This window comes from Bubalus bubalis, chromosome 22, assembly GCF_019923935.1.
Source record: "Bubalus bubalis isolate 160015118507 breed Murrah chromosome 22, NDDB_SH_1, whole genome shotgun sequence".
Classification (NCBI taxonomy): domain Eukaryota; kingdom Metazoa; phylum Chordata; class Mammalia; order Artiodactyla; family Bovidae; genus Bubalus; species Bubalus bubalis.
The window spans coordinates 1561717-1577457 of record NC_059178.1 but is presented as its reverse complement, the minus strand read 5'-3'; the positions used below and the strand labels follow the sequence as shown (position 1 = coordinate 1577457).

Genomic DNA, 15741 nt, shown 5'->3' with positions numbered 1-15741 from the left:
ACTCCTCAGCCTGGGGTGCGTGGGCCCCCCACTCCTTGGCCTCTCTTGCTGCAGAGCACAGGCTCTAGGCGCGCGAGTTGTGGTGGGTCTTTGTTGTTGCGCGCGGGCTCCCTCTAGTCGTGGCGAGCTGGGTCACTCCTCAGCCTGGGGTGCGTGGGCCCCTCACTCCTTGGCCTCTCTGGCTGCGGAGCGCAGGCTCTAGGCGCGCGAGTTCTGTAGTTGCAGCTGGCAGGCTCAGCCGTTGCAGCCCTCGCGCTCTAGAGCGTGCCCTCAGTAGTTCCAAGGCATGTGGAATCTTCCCGGACCAGGGACGAAACCCAGGTCCCCTACATTGGCAAGCAGGCTCTCATCCACTGTGCTACTAGGGAAGTCCAGAATATCCTTTTTGCTGTAAAGAAAGCTTGTCTCTCCACTGAGTACCCTGTTTCCCTTATTTTTCAAGTATGAGGTGGGCGTGCATCTCACACTCTAATCCTAGACACTTCCTGGCTCCCAGGATGTTATTCACCGGGCACACACACTTTGACATTATCACACAATTATGTTGAGTTTTCAAGATAGTAGCAATAAGGAAAAGATACATCTCAAAAATGCAAGATAAAACTGCCACATAGATTTTTTTATGTTACTGTTTTTTATCTTTTAGGATTTTGAACTATGGGATGACGTAGGATTAAATATTCCCAAACCTCCAGACTTACTGCAGCTCTACCGAGATTTTGGAAATCATCAAGTAACTGGGAAAGACCTTGTGGACGTGGCCAGTGGTGTAGAAGAAGACGAATTAGAAGCTCTGACACCAGTTTTAGGCAACCTTCCTTCAACCCTTGAAACTCCTCAGACTGTAGAGGTGAGAGGTATTAATAATCAAGTCCACAAAAAGTGTTTAAGCCATGTAAAAGCAGACTATGAGATGTTGAGTTTCTGTTTTTCTCCCATTTTGATTTTAGAACTCCTTGCTAGTACAGAAATTAGAAGATAAAATTAGTTTATTAAATAGTGAGAAATGGTCTTTGATGGAACAAATCAGAAGACTTGAAAGGTTAGTACTTAATCATCATTCTTATAAAACCTCTTAAAATTATTAAAGAAATTGACAAATTATATAAACATATAAGATAATATTTCAGTTGTAAGGCATAATTTTTCATATCCTAATACTTCTGGGGAAAAAAATCTTATAATTGCTTATATACTTAATGTGTTCTTCACCCCCAAAAGTTGTTAATCACTATAATAATCATAAACTCATGTATGTCTTGGAACAAAGGAGTAGGGTGTTTTTACTCTCTTCCGGTTGTATCAGTGGTGATAAAGCAGCGTCTTCCTGCTAGTGTTATACACATTCTCCATTCATTATCTCATTTAATTCTTATACTCATGTTGTGGGTTAGATGGAATGTTCCACATCTCACACACGAAGAAGGCTAAGTGATAATCCAAAGCATAGTTTATACAAATATTTTTATGTTTTGTAAGAGTTTGTGGCTACATTTCTATATGAAGCATCAATATCTATGGCACAGAAAAGATTAATTAGTTGCCAAATCACTTTCTATTAATATGTTATACTTTTAAATCATTAAACCCAGTATGAGGTTTATGCTATTGCCAAAGTCTTAAAAAATACAATTTTCTTCTCTAATAATTTGTCTTTCTTTTACAGTGAAATGGACTTCCTCAAAAATGAGCACTTTGCCAGCCCTGTAGTTTGTGACTCTGTTCAGCCTTCTTTGGATCAGTCTCCCCACAAAGACTCTGAAGACAGTGGACAGAATTCAGTTATAAATAGTTTGGACAAGGGAGAAAACAAGGATGTCCATCTTTCAAAATCAGATGAAGTTGATTCTACTGTTCCTAAAGAGACTTTCCCGCATTCTTTCCCCAGGAGAGAAAGAGAAGGAATACCATCTTCTTCTCCATCAAGTAAAAACACAGTCCATTTTGATAAACCCAATAGGTTAGTATGTGTCCTGTTTTGAAATGCATCTTTCAGCTATTTAGTACATTCTCAAACTAGAAGAGGTTCAGTTCTTATTTTGCATATCAGATACATGAATTTTTATGTGTCTGGCATGAACTTAACACAGAGCAGAGTCCACATCACTATGAAAAATCACAAGTAATTACTAAGTTAAATTGTGTTGCAGAGGAGTAGACCACGAGTGAACTAGGTCCCGTTTTAGCTCAGTGCTTAAGCCCATAAACAACATGTATGTTCTCTGGGCTGTATTCTACCCAGTGCTGTTACCTTCTCTATGTTCTACAATCATTATCAGATTCAGTAGAAAGTTTTGATATTAAATAGTTGCCTTTACTAAAAAGGTGATTAGTTCTTGATCTTAGTCCTTTTTTCTGCTTCTGCTTCCATTAGTAACATTGTGTCATTAATATTATCTTAATTCATTTAATTTTTATTGAATCACAATGATTGAACTTAGATGAGCAAAGCAGGGTCCCTTGCCCATCATGATTATGTTTTCTAGTAGAGGAGACAAAAAGTGTTTACATTATAATGTGGAAAAAGAATATTCTCTGAGAGTGGAATATTTATTGAGTTCTTTTTATATATCAGACACAGTTCTAAATGCTTTACATATGCTAGCTTAGTTAATCCTCACACACACCCTGTGATGCATTCTGAGCCAGTCATACTTCCTCCTCCTAATAAATGGAGGAGTATTATAGCAATTGTTGGGATGTCATAGGAAAGCATGACTAATTTGTTTTAGACTTAAAGGTACTCATTATTAGTGAGAAGTATTTGATTTTTTTTTTTCCAAAGCAAACTTTTTGACTCATATGCCACAACTTTGTGTGTGGTTGTGTGTGTGTGTATGTGTAGGTATTATGAGGGGGTCACAGGATTGAAATAGACATGGCCCAGTCTTCAAAGTGCATTTAATCTAATATGGTTAAGATATAGTCATAAAAATAATGCAGTGGCATTTATAGTAGTTCCATATATCTCCTATATACTCCAAAGCCACTCTCAGGAGAAAGATGATTGTTAAATTTGTCCAACTAACTTTTTTAGCTCTTAACTGTGTGTCAGGCAATGTCAATGAAGAGTTTGAAGTTTAAAGAAGAGTGAAAGTGTTAGTTGCTTGTCATGTCTGACTCTCTGGGACCCCATGCACTGTAGCCTGCCAGTCTTCTAGCTGCTGCTGCTGGCAAGTCACTTCATGCGTGTCCAACTCTGTGCGACCCCATAGACAGCAGCCCACCAGGCTCCCCCGTCCCTGGGATTCTCCAGACAAGAATACTGGAGTGTGTTGCTATTTCCTTCTCCAATGTATGAAAGTGAAAAGTGAAAGTGAAGTCACTCAGTCGTGTCTGACTCCTAGCGACCCCATGGACTGCAGCCCACCAGGCTCCTCCGTCCATGGCATTTTCCAGGCAAGAGTACTGGAGTGGGGTGCCATTGCCTTCTCTGAATGAAGCCACTAGAGAAGCCCAAATGAAGAGTATAATAACAGTAACCAAACATATGGTACCCTTCAGTTACAGACTTTACAGTATGAGAGAGACTGTCAGGCAATTATAATATTGTAAAAGGTAGTGATATAAGAGAAGTTCAGCTTGCTTGGGGAACACACAATCAGGGTACCTAACCTAGTCGTCAGAGTAGGAAAAATTTCAGGGAAGAAGTATTTTCTAACTTTATACCTAATGAGTAAGTAGAAGTGAACCAGGCCAAGAGATAAGAGGAAGTCTTCCCTCTAAGAGGGACTAATAGGAGCAGAAGAACACTGCACTTGGAAGCAAGAAAGGGTTTATGAAGGCTGAAGCAAAGCATGCAGATGAGAAGACAACAGAAGGGGAAGTCGGAGAATTAAGCTGAGACTAAGTCACATAAGCTGTGTTAACTCATTTTAGAGACTTGGAACATGATGGTATCTAAGTTTTAAAAGAAGGTAGGGAAAACCACTAGACCATTCAAGTGTGAACTAAATCAAATCCCTTATGATATACAGTGGAAGTGGGAAATAGATTTAAGGGACTAGATCTGATAGTGTCTGATGAACTATGGACAGAGGTTCCTGACATTGTACAGGAGACAGGGAGCAAGACCATCCCTAAGAAAAAGAAATGCAAAATGGCTCTCTGGGGAGGCCTTACAAATAGCTGTGAAAAACAAAGGAGAAAAGGAAAGATATACCCATTTGAATGCAGAGTTCCAAAGAATAGCAAGGAGAGATAAGAAAGCCTTCCTCAATGATCAGTGCAAAGAAATAGAGGAAAACAATAGAATGGGAAAGACCAGAGAACTCTTCAAGAAAATTGGAGTTGCCAAGGGAGCATTTCATGCAAAGATGGGCTCAATAAAGGACAGAAATGGTATGGACCTAACAAAAGCAGAAGATACTAAGAAGAGGTGGCAAGAATACACGGAAGAACTGTACAAAAAGGATCTTCACGACCCAGATGATCACGATGGTGTGATCACTCACCTAGAGCCAGACATTCTGGAATGTGAAGTCAAGTGGGCCTTAGGAAGCATCACTATGAACAAAGCTAGTGGAGGTGATGGAATTCCAGTTGAGCTATTTCAAATCCTGGAAGATGATGCTGTGAAAGTGCTACACTCAATATGCCAGCACATTTGGAAAACTCAGCAGTGGCCACAGGACTGGAAAAGGTCAGTTTTCATTCCAATCCCAAAGAAAGGCAATGCCAAAGAATGCTCAAATTACCGCACAATTGCACTCATCTCACACGCTAGTAAAGTCATGCTCAAAATTCTCCAAGCCAGGCTTCAACAGTATGTGAACCATGAACTTCAGATGTTCAAGCTGGTTTTAGAAAAGGCAGAGGAACCAGAGATCAAATTGCCAACATCCTCTGGATCACGGAAAAAGCAAGAGAGTTCCAGAAAAGCATCTATTTCTGCTTTATTGACTATGCCAAAGCCTTTGACTTGTGGATCACAATAAACTGTGGAAAATTCTGAAAGAGATGGGAATACCAGACCACCTGACCTGCCTCTTAAACCTGTATGCAGGTTAGGAAGCAACAGTTAGAACTGGACATGGAACAACAGACTGGTTCCAAATAGGAAAAGGAGTACTTCAAGGCTGTATATTGTCACCCTGCTTATTTAACTTATATGCAGAGTACATCATGAAAAACACTGGGCTGGAGGAAGCACAATCTGGAATCAAGATTGCCGGGAGAAATATCAATAACCTCAGATATGCAGATGACACCACCATTATGGCAGAAAGTGAAGAAGAACTAAAGAATCTCTTGATGAAGGTAAAAGAAGAGAGTAGAAAAGTAAGAAAACTAAGATCGTGGCATCTGGTCCCATCACTTCATGGCAAATAGATGTGGAAACAGTGGCAAACTTTATTTTTGGGGGGCTCCAAAATCACTGCAGGTGGTGATTGCAGCCATGAAATTAAAAGACACTTACTCCTTGGAAGGAAAGTTATGACCAACCTAGACAGCATATTAAAAAGCAGAGACATTACTTTGCCAACAAAGGTCCATCTAGTCAAGGCTATGGTTTTTCCAGTAGTCATGTATGGATGTGAGAGTTGGATTATAAAGAAAGCTGAGCCCCGAAGAATTGATGCTTTTGAACTGTGGTGTTGGAGAAGACTCTTGAGAGTTCCTTGAACAGCAAGGAGATCCAACCAGTCCATCCTAAAGGAGATCTGTCCTGAGTGTTCATTGGAAGGACTGGTGTTGAAGCTGAAACTGCAATACTTTGGCCTCCTGATGCAAAGAGCTGACTCAATGGAAAAGACCCTGATGCTGGGAAAGATTGAAGGCAGGAGGAGAAGGGGATGACAGAGGATGAGATGGTTGAATGGCATTACCGACTCAATGGACATGAGTTTGAGCAAACCCCGGGAGTTGGTGATGGACAGGGAGGCCTGGTGTTCTGCAGTCCATGGGATCACAAAGAGTTGGGCATGACTGAGTGACTGAGCTGAACTGAAGTTTTAGAAAGAGTCCTCTAGAGTAGTGGTAATTAGAGGGTAGCAAGAACTGAGACTCATGGGATATCTGTTGGAAGAGTCCAAGAAAGAAATGGTGGAATTTCCTGTATTGGAAAGACATAGATAGATTTGTAAGATAGAAGGTAAAAAAAAAAAAAAAAAAGATTGGATTAGGAGGTTAAAACTAAGGGAAGGATAAAGGCTTTCTGGTTTGGGCAATTAGATGCGTTGTAGCTCCCTCTGCTGAAAGATTAGGGGAGTGGGGACATAATGAGCAAACAGGCTTAGGCTTTGGCACACTAAGTCCATAATCAGGTGCTCCTGGGGGCTGCTTCGTGGTGTATACTAAGTAACCTCTGTTATGTAACCTTAGATGTCACCCCTTCTCTTCCTAGATTGAGCACATAAAATACAACTCATAGTTACAATATTATGAATACTATTACATAGAGACCAGTGTTATTTTACAAATATAAATGTTTTAACCTTCTTTATTAAACATAAATTGGCTAATAATTTCAATTACAAAAAATCCTTCATTTAAAATATATGTGAACGTTGAATGAGCCTCTCCTTCATTTATTTTTAATTTTTTATTCTTTTATGAGGGTTCCTAACATTAAGGGTTATCATTATCATGATACAGATCTGCAGAACTTCTCAGCAACATACCAGGTTAGCCTTTGCAGCCACTCTTTACCTTTCTGGGACCATAGAGAATTAGGGAAGGGGGGAAAAAAATCCTCATTTCAGGTTTTGCAAACACTTTCTATAGTCATTGACGTGCCATACAACTTCAGGTTTAATCTATTAACATTTATAAGACATTCATTCACATAATATCAGCTCCTTTAAGCTCAGCTGCTGCTGCTGCTAAGTCGCTTCAGTCGTGTCCGACTCTGTGTGACCCCAGAGACGGCAGCCCACCAGGCCCCGCCGTCCCTGGGATTCTCCAGGCAAGAACACTGGAGTGGGTTGCCATTTCCTCCTCCAATGCATGAAAGTGAAAAGTGAAAGTGAAGTCGCTCAGTCGTGTCCGCTGTTGCTATTCCTTTTTCCCTGTATGATTCTCCAGTGAAGTGACCTTAAATCTTTTGTGGCTAAGAAATTCAAACATGTGTGAGGTAGGATTCAAGTAATGATGGGAATTAAAACCTGCAACTTATTTTCTCCTTAAACGCCAGTTTAACTATTCGATATTGTCCCATTTTCCATCATTGTTTTCTTCTAGGAAGTTGTCTCCTGCTTTCCATCAAGCACTGCTCTCTTTCTGTCGAATGTCAGCAGATAGTCGTTTAGGATCAGAGGTAAGTTATACCAGATTCCTGCAACTTTCTTAAAACATTCCGTTTTTCTTCTTAGCATTTTACCCAAAAAATAATTGTAATACAACTCTGTTTCAAGTAAAAAATCTAAGAAATAATTCCAAAGTTTTCTGCTTTCAAGCAAAGTAGTTGATTATTTTTATCTTTGGATTAAAGCTCTGTTTGGTAAGACAGTGACTCTATACAGTATAGTTTTAATTTTTTATGTCTACCAACCTACAATTATATGCCTCTTTATGGTGTAATTTAGAAAACCAAGTCAGGTGTATATATTATTTATAACTTCAGTTATTTTTAGATTACTCCATTTTTAATTTCTCTAGGATTGATTGTCTTTGATTGCAGAGTAAATTGTCTCTCAGATTTCTTTTCATCAAGTCCTTTGTAACTGTTGTTGCAGGCTTATCTTAAAAGGGTATTTTTTTTCTCCTTTCTTTATACTTCTCCCTTTCTATTAATACCTTTCTTGTGGTTGATTCCACTTCACCTCTTCTGAGCTTCTGTCCCACAGTGTTGTTAACAATCTGGAAGAGCTAGAGAATGGTTTGGATGCAGTCTGGCAGTTCTCATTGTAAGACTCGGGCAGCCCCCATGGACTTCCCCTTGCATGTGTTTTCATTATACAAGCTTCTCTTTCGCCTTAACCAAAGATCGTGACTTTGTGGGTACCTTTCCCCCCAAAACAAAGATTAAAAGCCATTGAGGCTGCCCCAGTCTTGTGTTATCGCTATTTGTTCCCAGAACTGAAGCCTAGTAAGCCTCCCTGTCTGCTCCCTTGCTTCTTCCTAGTGTTTTAAATGCACTTCTGGTCTACAAAAATGTCTGTCCTGTTTGGAACCTCAGGTTGTTGTTGTTTTTGTTTTCCTCCTCTTCATAAATTGTCCTGTTGAATGTGTGTTTGAAGCAGAAGTGACAGGGTCCAAGCTGTGGCCGTGGAGCCCCGCGCGCACAGCAGCCCTCCGGCGCAGCCCTGACTAACCCTGTGGTCTTCCAGGTGTCTCGGATCGCAGACAGCGAGGCGAGCGTCATGCTGATGCTGGGGCGCTGCCTGCCGCACATCGTCCCCAACGTGCTGCTGGCCAAGAGAGAGGTGAGGCCCAGAGGAGTGCTGCCATCCCCTAGACCATCACGTTGTCCATGTTTCGTCATTTTGAAGTTTAGTGTTATATTTTTATTTTCTTAAAGTCTATTACTTGCAATCATATTCTTACTTTTGTGCATGCATCTCTGCTCCTAGAGAATGGTTTTACACCTCTGTCAGGTGAGTTCAGTAAAACTGCATGGATTCATGTTTTCCAATTTTGCTTAAAGCATCATTAGCTTCTGCAACACTAACTATTACTGTAGGTCCATCTACGTGCCGTGAACACTGTCCGTTCTCTGCATCACCAGTTACCTAGTTTATTTGATCTCTCTCGATATGATATGCGTGACTTGCCTACAGAAATAGACAGTCTTGGGATTGAACATTAATAGGGACTAATAATATAACTCTTTTCTTGTACTTGTAGTTACCTCTTATTAATGTTAGTTTTATTGTATTTGTTTGGCAGTAGTTAGACTTGTCTTAGAATAGGATAGTTATAATATTGTCTGCAATAACTTTTGAGAGTATCTTTTTCATTTTTCTTGTAGCTAACCTGTTGTTGACAGATGCTTTAAATGTCTAAAATAGAGTAGCAGATTTGTTTTGGTACACATTGCCTATGTTATAAACCATAAATACTATAGAAAGTATTCTTTAGAGTTATATTTCGCCATTAAAAGATTAAGGAAAAATTATCTGTAATCTCATTTAAATAGTGAATGATTTATTTGCAAACAAGTTTATTTATTTGAATTATTCAATTTATGAAATCAGTTTGCAATTCACAAATTTTTTAAATAGGTTAAGAATATTATTGAACGTGTCCTACAAATTTTCTTTTGTTATCCTCTTAATCTTTTCCACTGGTTTTAATCATAATTCATGGGACCTACAGTATGATAGGTACACAGTGCATTGGCAAAACCCATATGAGAGCTTATCCTTAATTATCTGTTTAGCACAAGAAATTTGTACTGATCCTCAAGAAAACGTATATGTAGAGCTTTAATAATTCTTATACCTATAGGTATTTTTAATTTAAAAATGATAAACATGACTGTTTTCTTACTGATGGTTTTATTTTACCTAACATTTAAGAATAGTTGTGTGAGATATTAAGAAATGAAAATTTTCTATGTCTTGAAGGATCAGTGTCCAATTTCAGATTGTTTTGCAGTTCTGCCTGGCAGAATGGTGTTTGAGCTTCTTTTTCCTTTTTCAGCTTGTAACATATTCTGTGCAGTGCATTAATGTTTGCATCCCTTTTACTGTTTCCTTAAGATAATCTTTAAAATAGCATAGATCCTAATTGTTATGAAATGCAATTTAAGCTTTTTTTTTAATTTTTATTTTCCCTTTTTTAATCATAAAAAACTCTACCACTAAAATCTGATTGTACTGCATGAAGTTTTTATAAATTTGCATCATCAGTAATCAGATATATTATATATATAAATATATATGTAAGCATATATTTATATATACATGTATATTTTATTTGTGGTATGATGTTTACTTTTCTGGCTGATTTTAAGTTTTTTGTATATAAAAATATTTTTATACTTATAATTTCATGAAGAATTGATCACTTATCTTTGTTTATTTAATTATTTGTATCATATTTTGTTTTATTGGAAATTTTACCATTTTTAATATACCAGAGTTGTAGTCCCTCAAAATTAAATCGGTAAATAATGGGGTTTATCTTGCCTTTCTTTGAAACTAATCCCAGGGCATAAAAGCACAAAACTTTTATTTGATTTTATCCTTTGATATTGGATTACTTGTATTTAATATTTTACCCTAGTTCCATAAATTTATATTTTTTAAAAGGTCTTATGATTTAAGAATTAATATTTTTGTTTTTTCTTATTTCTCAATTTTTTGTGTTCATCAGTATAAGCCTTTTTATTGATATGTGACTACAATTAAAATGTCCATTTGTATGATTCATCATAGCAATATCCTAGATAATTTAAAAAGTAAAGCATTAAAAACAGAGTATAAGGTTTGATTAAATAATGCATATTCATGGGCTAACATCTTTTGAATCTGAAAAGGTGTACAATATGAGCTTTTATTCCCGTCCCTGAGCTTTCATCTCACATGCAGTAAAATTTAGTCAATCCTTTGCCCATTTTTTAAGTGGATTGTTTGTTTTTGAATTGTAAGAGTTCTTACAATTCTGGATATTAAACTCTGACCTCATATATGATTTGCAAGTATTTTCTTCCGTCCTGTAGTTGATGTTGTCCTTAAATGGACAGATGTTTTTCATTTCTGTGAAATCTGATTTCTCTATTTTTTTCTTTTGTTGCTGATGTTTTTGGTATCCATCTAAGAATCCATTGCCAAAGCTGAAGTCAGAAAGATTTACCCCTATGTTTTCTTCTAATAGTTCTATACCTTTAGCTCCTATATTTAGGTGATTGACCCATGTTTTTCTTTTGTTTTTGTTAATATATGGAGTGAGGCAGGAGTTCAGAACTGGATTCTTTTCATGAAGTTACCCAGGTGTCCCAGCACCATTTGTTGAGGAGACAGTTGTTTCTTTATCAAATGGTCATGGCACCTTTGTTAAAAATCAGTTCGATGTAGATGTTTGGATTCATTTCTATACTTTCAATTCTGTACCATGGGTCTTTATGTTTATGCCTGTTCCATTCTATTTTTATTGCTGTAGCTTTACAGTAAGTTTTGAAATTAGAAAGTATGAGTCTTCCAGATTTGTTCTCTTTACAATATCATTTAGCCATTTAGGGCCCCTTTTGGTTTCATATAATGGGATGCTCAGTTTTGGTCTCTGCCATAAAAGTCATTTGAATTTTGATAGAAATTGCACTGAATCTGTGGATCACTTTGAGGAATATTGACATTCAAACAGCATTAACTCTTGTATTTTATGAACAGGAAATTCTTTATAGTATTTGCACACAGAATGTCTTAAGAATTGTTCCTCCTGTTCTGTTCTTTCAAAGAGTTGAGTACAATCAGTATTAATAATTCTTTAAATGTGTTTTAGAATTCACAAGCAAAGTCATTTGATTCTAGAGGTTTTTTAATTTTTGATTCAATCTGTTTGCCTGTTATAGGTCTGTTTTGATTTTCTGTTTCTTCTTGTGTCAGTTTTGGTCATTTATGTGATTCTCAGAGTTAGTTCATGTATTGATTATCTAACTTGTTGGTGGACCATTGTTTATGGTATTCACTTATAATCCTTTTGATTTTTTTGTTACTAATGTCCTCTCCTTTATTTCTGATTCTAATTATTTGTATCTTCTCTATTTTTCTCTTAGTCAGTTAAGGTAAAAGATTGTCAATTGTATTGATCCTTTCAAAGAGCCAACTTCTGATGTTGTTGATTCTGTTTTTTCTCAGTCCTATATTTCACTTACCTCTGCTGTAATCTTTATTATTTTCTTCTTTCTGCTGGCCTTTAGTTTCCTTTTTCTGGCAAGGTTGTTGAATTGGAATCTCGTTTTTTTTTTAATGTAGGTGATTATGGCTCTAAATTTCCCTTTGTGTTCTGCTTATGCTGCATCTCACATGTTTTAGTATGTTCTGTTTTTCATTTATCTCAAAGTATTTTAATTTCCTTAGTGATTTCTTTGACCCATTGGTTGTTTTAGAGTGTGTTGTGTGAAATGTATATCATTAAAGCTATAAAAAGAAAAAAGATAAAGGAGAGCACCAATTCCCTAAAAGCCTTAAAAATTAGCTAGTACCTCTAAAGACTTGTTCATCTTCTAAGAAACCAAACTTTACTCTTTTACATTACCATTTGTGGTTGCTCTATGGTAAATTTTTAACTTAAGAGTAGCAATATAATTTATAATTATATGAGTGTACTGTGGTAGTACAAGTATAGTAAAGTAAATAGTAAGTTGCAGAAGTGTGGTCCACCTTCTTTGCCCATGTTGTGTTTGTGTGTATGTATCTTGTAATTTTCAGAGTAAATCACATGCTCTTGAGCAGTATCAGAGTTTAAAAGTCACTTAAGTATTTCAGTTCAGCTTCCTAAAGGCTGAGACCTGGGAATTACAGATATTAATAATTCTAAGAATAGGTATTTTAGCAGCCCTTGAAGTATAAAACTTTTCCAGAGGTGAGTAATCTTGTCTTTTCCTTATATAAGTCTTTGTAATGTTTTTTTTCTTTATATGTTACTACCAACATCATGACAAATTTCAACTGAAAATCCAAATCAAAGGGTGTATACTTATCAGTATTTGAATTATCGTAATTCATTATTGCTTAATTCCTAGGAAAAAGACTAGATGAAAAAAATTTAGTAACAGCCATCTAAAATTTTTTCAAAGCTTAGGTTATAGGAAATATTTTCAGTGGAATAGTGAAGACAAGTGGTGACCTATAATTAATTGGATTGATATCACCTTTCTAGAATTGTAGAATTTTGCTTCCTGACCTGAAGTACTCAAACATTTCCTCATTGGTATCTGATCTATGTGCAATACTTGCTTTTGTATTTTAGATTCCTTTCAGATCTTGGACTCATTATCATATCAACATTCCCATACTTTTTTTAATTTTAAATTGTGCCTGATCTCATTTCCTACTTTGTTTCTTTTCCCTTTAACATCTGATCACTCACATTGTTTTAGATCCTGTTTAGGTACTATTTTTCCTTCTGTGTTTGTAGCCTGAACACATACTAATCTTTAAAGACTAAGAAAGTCAAGTAAAAGTGTTCATTAAATCAAATGTAATCATTTCTGAAGACATTTACTGCCTTGAAAATGATTTCTTTGTTATCATTAGAATTTTTTTTGTTTTACTTGTAAAACTGAAAGAGAAATACTGGAAACCTTTCCTGTTGGCTTGTGCACAAGCCTCCACAGGCAGGTGGGAGGCCTCCATGTGGAAAGAGCTAGTGCTGCCGAAGTGGCGGAGCCGCACCGGGCGGCGCGAGCTCGCTCGCTTGGGCAAAGCGCAGATCGCAGTCTCTCAGATTAACGCTTTCTAAAGGCCTTAGAAATGTCTTCCCAGTGTCCATGGTAAGAAACTACGGGAATACCTTCTGTAATAGGATTACTACACTGATTTCCTCTCTAATGATCAGTAGGAGATCAGTTTTATATTTCACTTCAGTACACGTTAACTGATAAAGCATGTTTGGAAATATTTAAAATGTCTGTTGCCTTGAAATATGCACTCAGTAATGTTTTGATGCGGGGTAGGCAAGGGATTCCTTTTGTATATAATGTTTATCAAAGCTTTATTATTTTTCCATGGTTATTATTCAAAGACATTTTTAAAACCACTGTCACATTTTCTTCTGAAAATCTAGACAGCAGTTTTTAAATATTTTATTTAGAATTATAAGGAAACTGTTTTAAACACTAGATTTCTTCAGTTGGAAATGATGATACCAATGGGAAAATATTGATTCACATCTGTAGATTTATGTGTACCATTGACTGTCCCTTGAACAGTGCACAGATTATGTGTGCTGACCGCCGCACAGTTCAGTATCCAGGTATAACTTTACATTCAGCCAACCACAGATCCGTGTAGTAATGTAGTACATGTTTATGGGGTAAAATCTGCATATAAGTCGGCTTCCCTGGTAGCTCAGCTGGTAAAGAATCTGCCTGAAATGAAGGAGACCCTGGTTCAATTCCTGGGTTGGGAAGGTCCCCTGAAGAAGGGATAGGCTATGCACTCCAGTATTCTTGGGCTTTCCTGGTGGCTCAGACAGAGAAGAATCCACCTGCAAGGCAGGAGACATGGGTTTGATCCCTGGGTTGGGAAAATCCCTTGGAGGAGAGCATGGCAACCCACTCCAGTATTCTTGCCTGGAGAATTCCCATGGACAAGGGAGCCTGGCGGGCTATAGCCTATGGGGTTGCGAAGAGTCGGACACGACTGAGTGACTAAGCACACACACACTTCATGTAAGTGGACCCAAGCACAGTTCAAACCTGTGTTGTTTAAGGGTCAACTGTAGTGTGAAAATCCTAAAGAGAGTCTCGTGGATAGACTAGTACGTCAGAGGCTTGAAAAAGGTGAACTTACAAGCGGTAAGATACACAGCACAGCAGATAACGTACTTTCAGAATTCATTATTTGGAGAGTGGTATAAATGGAAGTTGTGGTTAAATGAATGACAGAGGAAGAGGAAATTAGGATTTTTGAAGCTGGTCATGACTTAGCAATTAAAGTCCTGATGGCTCTATCACACAGACTACAGCTTCCACTTTTCCCTGCCGTCGCCTTCTGGACCTCCTCTCAGCTCAGCAATGCTCAGGAAGAGGAAGCCATCTGGCACACTTTATAACTGCCATTGCCATCAAGGTGCCAGGATGTACCCAGTTCTCCTTGGTGTAGAGTATCAACCAAAGTGTATTGGCACTGACTTCGCACATTTGCTATTTTAGCCAGCAAGAAATAAAAACAGGTGGCAGAGTAAATTATTACTAACTGTGATTGAGAAAAGGGAATGTTTCTTTAAAGTCCTAAATTCACAGAATTGTAGGGTTCAAGGAGACAAAGACTGACAAATCTTTTTTTCCTTTCCTATGTGTCCGTTTGAATTGGTTGGTAATGGCTACTGTGTTGAGAAGGGTTTTGAGGCCAGCTTTGATCTCAGAAAGGAAAATTAACAATCTCATTAGCAATAGATAAGAAAATGATAAAATATATGTATTTTTGACTTCTGTACTCAGCTTAATTCCTGTATGTTTCAGTTGAGGAAACAAAAGCTCAGAGAGATGCAGTTTTCACTGGGTCCTTTGGCACTTGGGCTTGGGGCAGGAGCTCTTTGAGCTCCGAGTTTAGCGTTCTTGGTTTGGCACAGCTGGAGCCACATTGCAGTTAAAAGATTCATTACAGTAACGTTTAACATAAAACTCCCCGTTGATTAAGAATCACTAAGCCTCGTGGTTTAAAAAAAAGAAAAAGGGAAAAGAAAATGTAAGGCACAAAAAGTAAACAGTAAGACAGTTATTTTGGTATACCTGCTTTTGAGATAAAGAAACTATTATTCTGTATTTTAGACAGAGGGTGTATGCATGTACTTGCAGTTAGAGCAGATATCTTACCTACACTTCATAACTTTATTTCTTTAACGAGTAATGCAATAGGGAGAGAGTAGAGTGAGATAGTTTAGGAGTGAATATTTGGAGATGACTGGGAAGCAGGAAGAAAGGGTTAGGAGAAAGCAAGAAAACCCATAGGAGAGAAAGAAAACCCATGGGACATGAGGGATAACTACAAGTTAAATATTTAGAGCCTTTTTGATTTTTCAGGCATTAAGATATTTTCTCTTTTTGTTAGTACTTTCTAGAATAACTAGCTTTTCATCCTTAACCTTTTGCTCTCAGTGGAGTATGCTCATGTGTCATCCTGGTCCTCTCAT

The 15741-nt window shown here is 37.5% G+C and overlaps 1 protein-coding gene across 11 annotated transcripts in view; it reads left to right on the top strand.

Annotated features, from left to right (window-relative positions):
- Positions 1-15741, top strand: part of RELCH (RAB11 binding and LisH domain, coiled-coil and HEAT repeat containing) — a 113070-nt gene that overhangs the window by 37465 nt on the left and 59864 nt on the right. For 9 of the 11 annotated variants that reach the window (XM_025273197.3, XM_006064560.4, XM_006064559.4 and 6 more), the window contains exons 6-11: positions 647-850; positions 951-1042; positions 1667-1960; positions 7183-7258; positions 8271-8366; positions 8514-8537. In XM_025273197.3, the coding sequence (XP_025128982.1) occupies positions 647-850; positions 951-1042; positions 1667-1960; positions 7183-7258; positions 8271-8366; positions 8514-8537 (786 nt within the window). The remainder of the gene's footprint in view (positions 1-646; positions 851-950; positions 1043-1666; positions 1961-7182; positions 7259-8270; positions 8367-8513; positions 8538-15741) is intronic. The other 2 variants (XM_006064562.4, XM_006064561.4) reach the window with 1 other exon arrangement.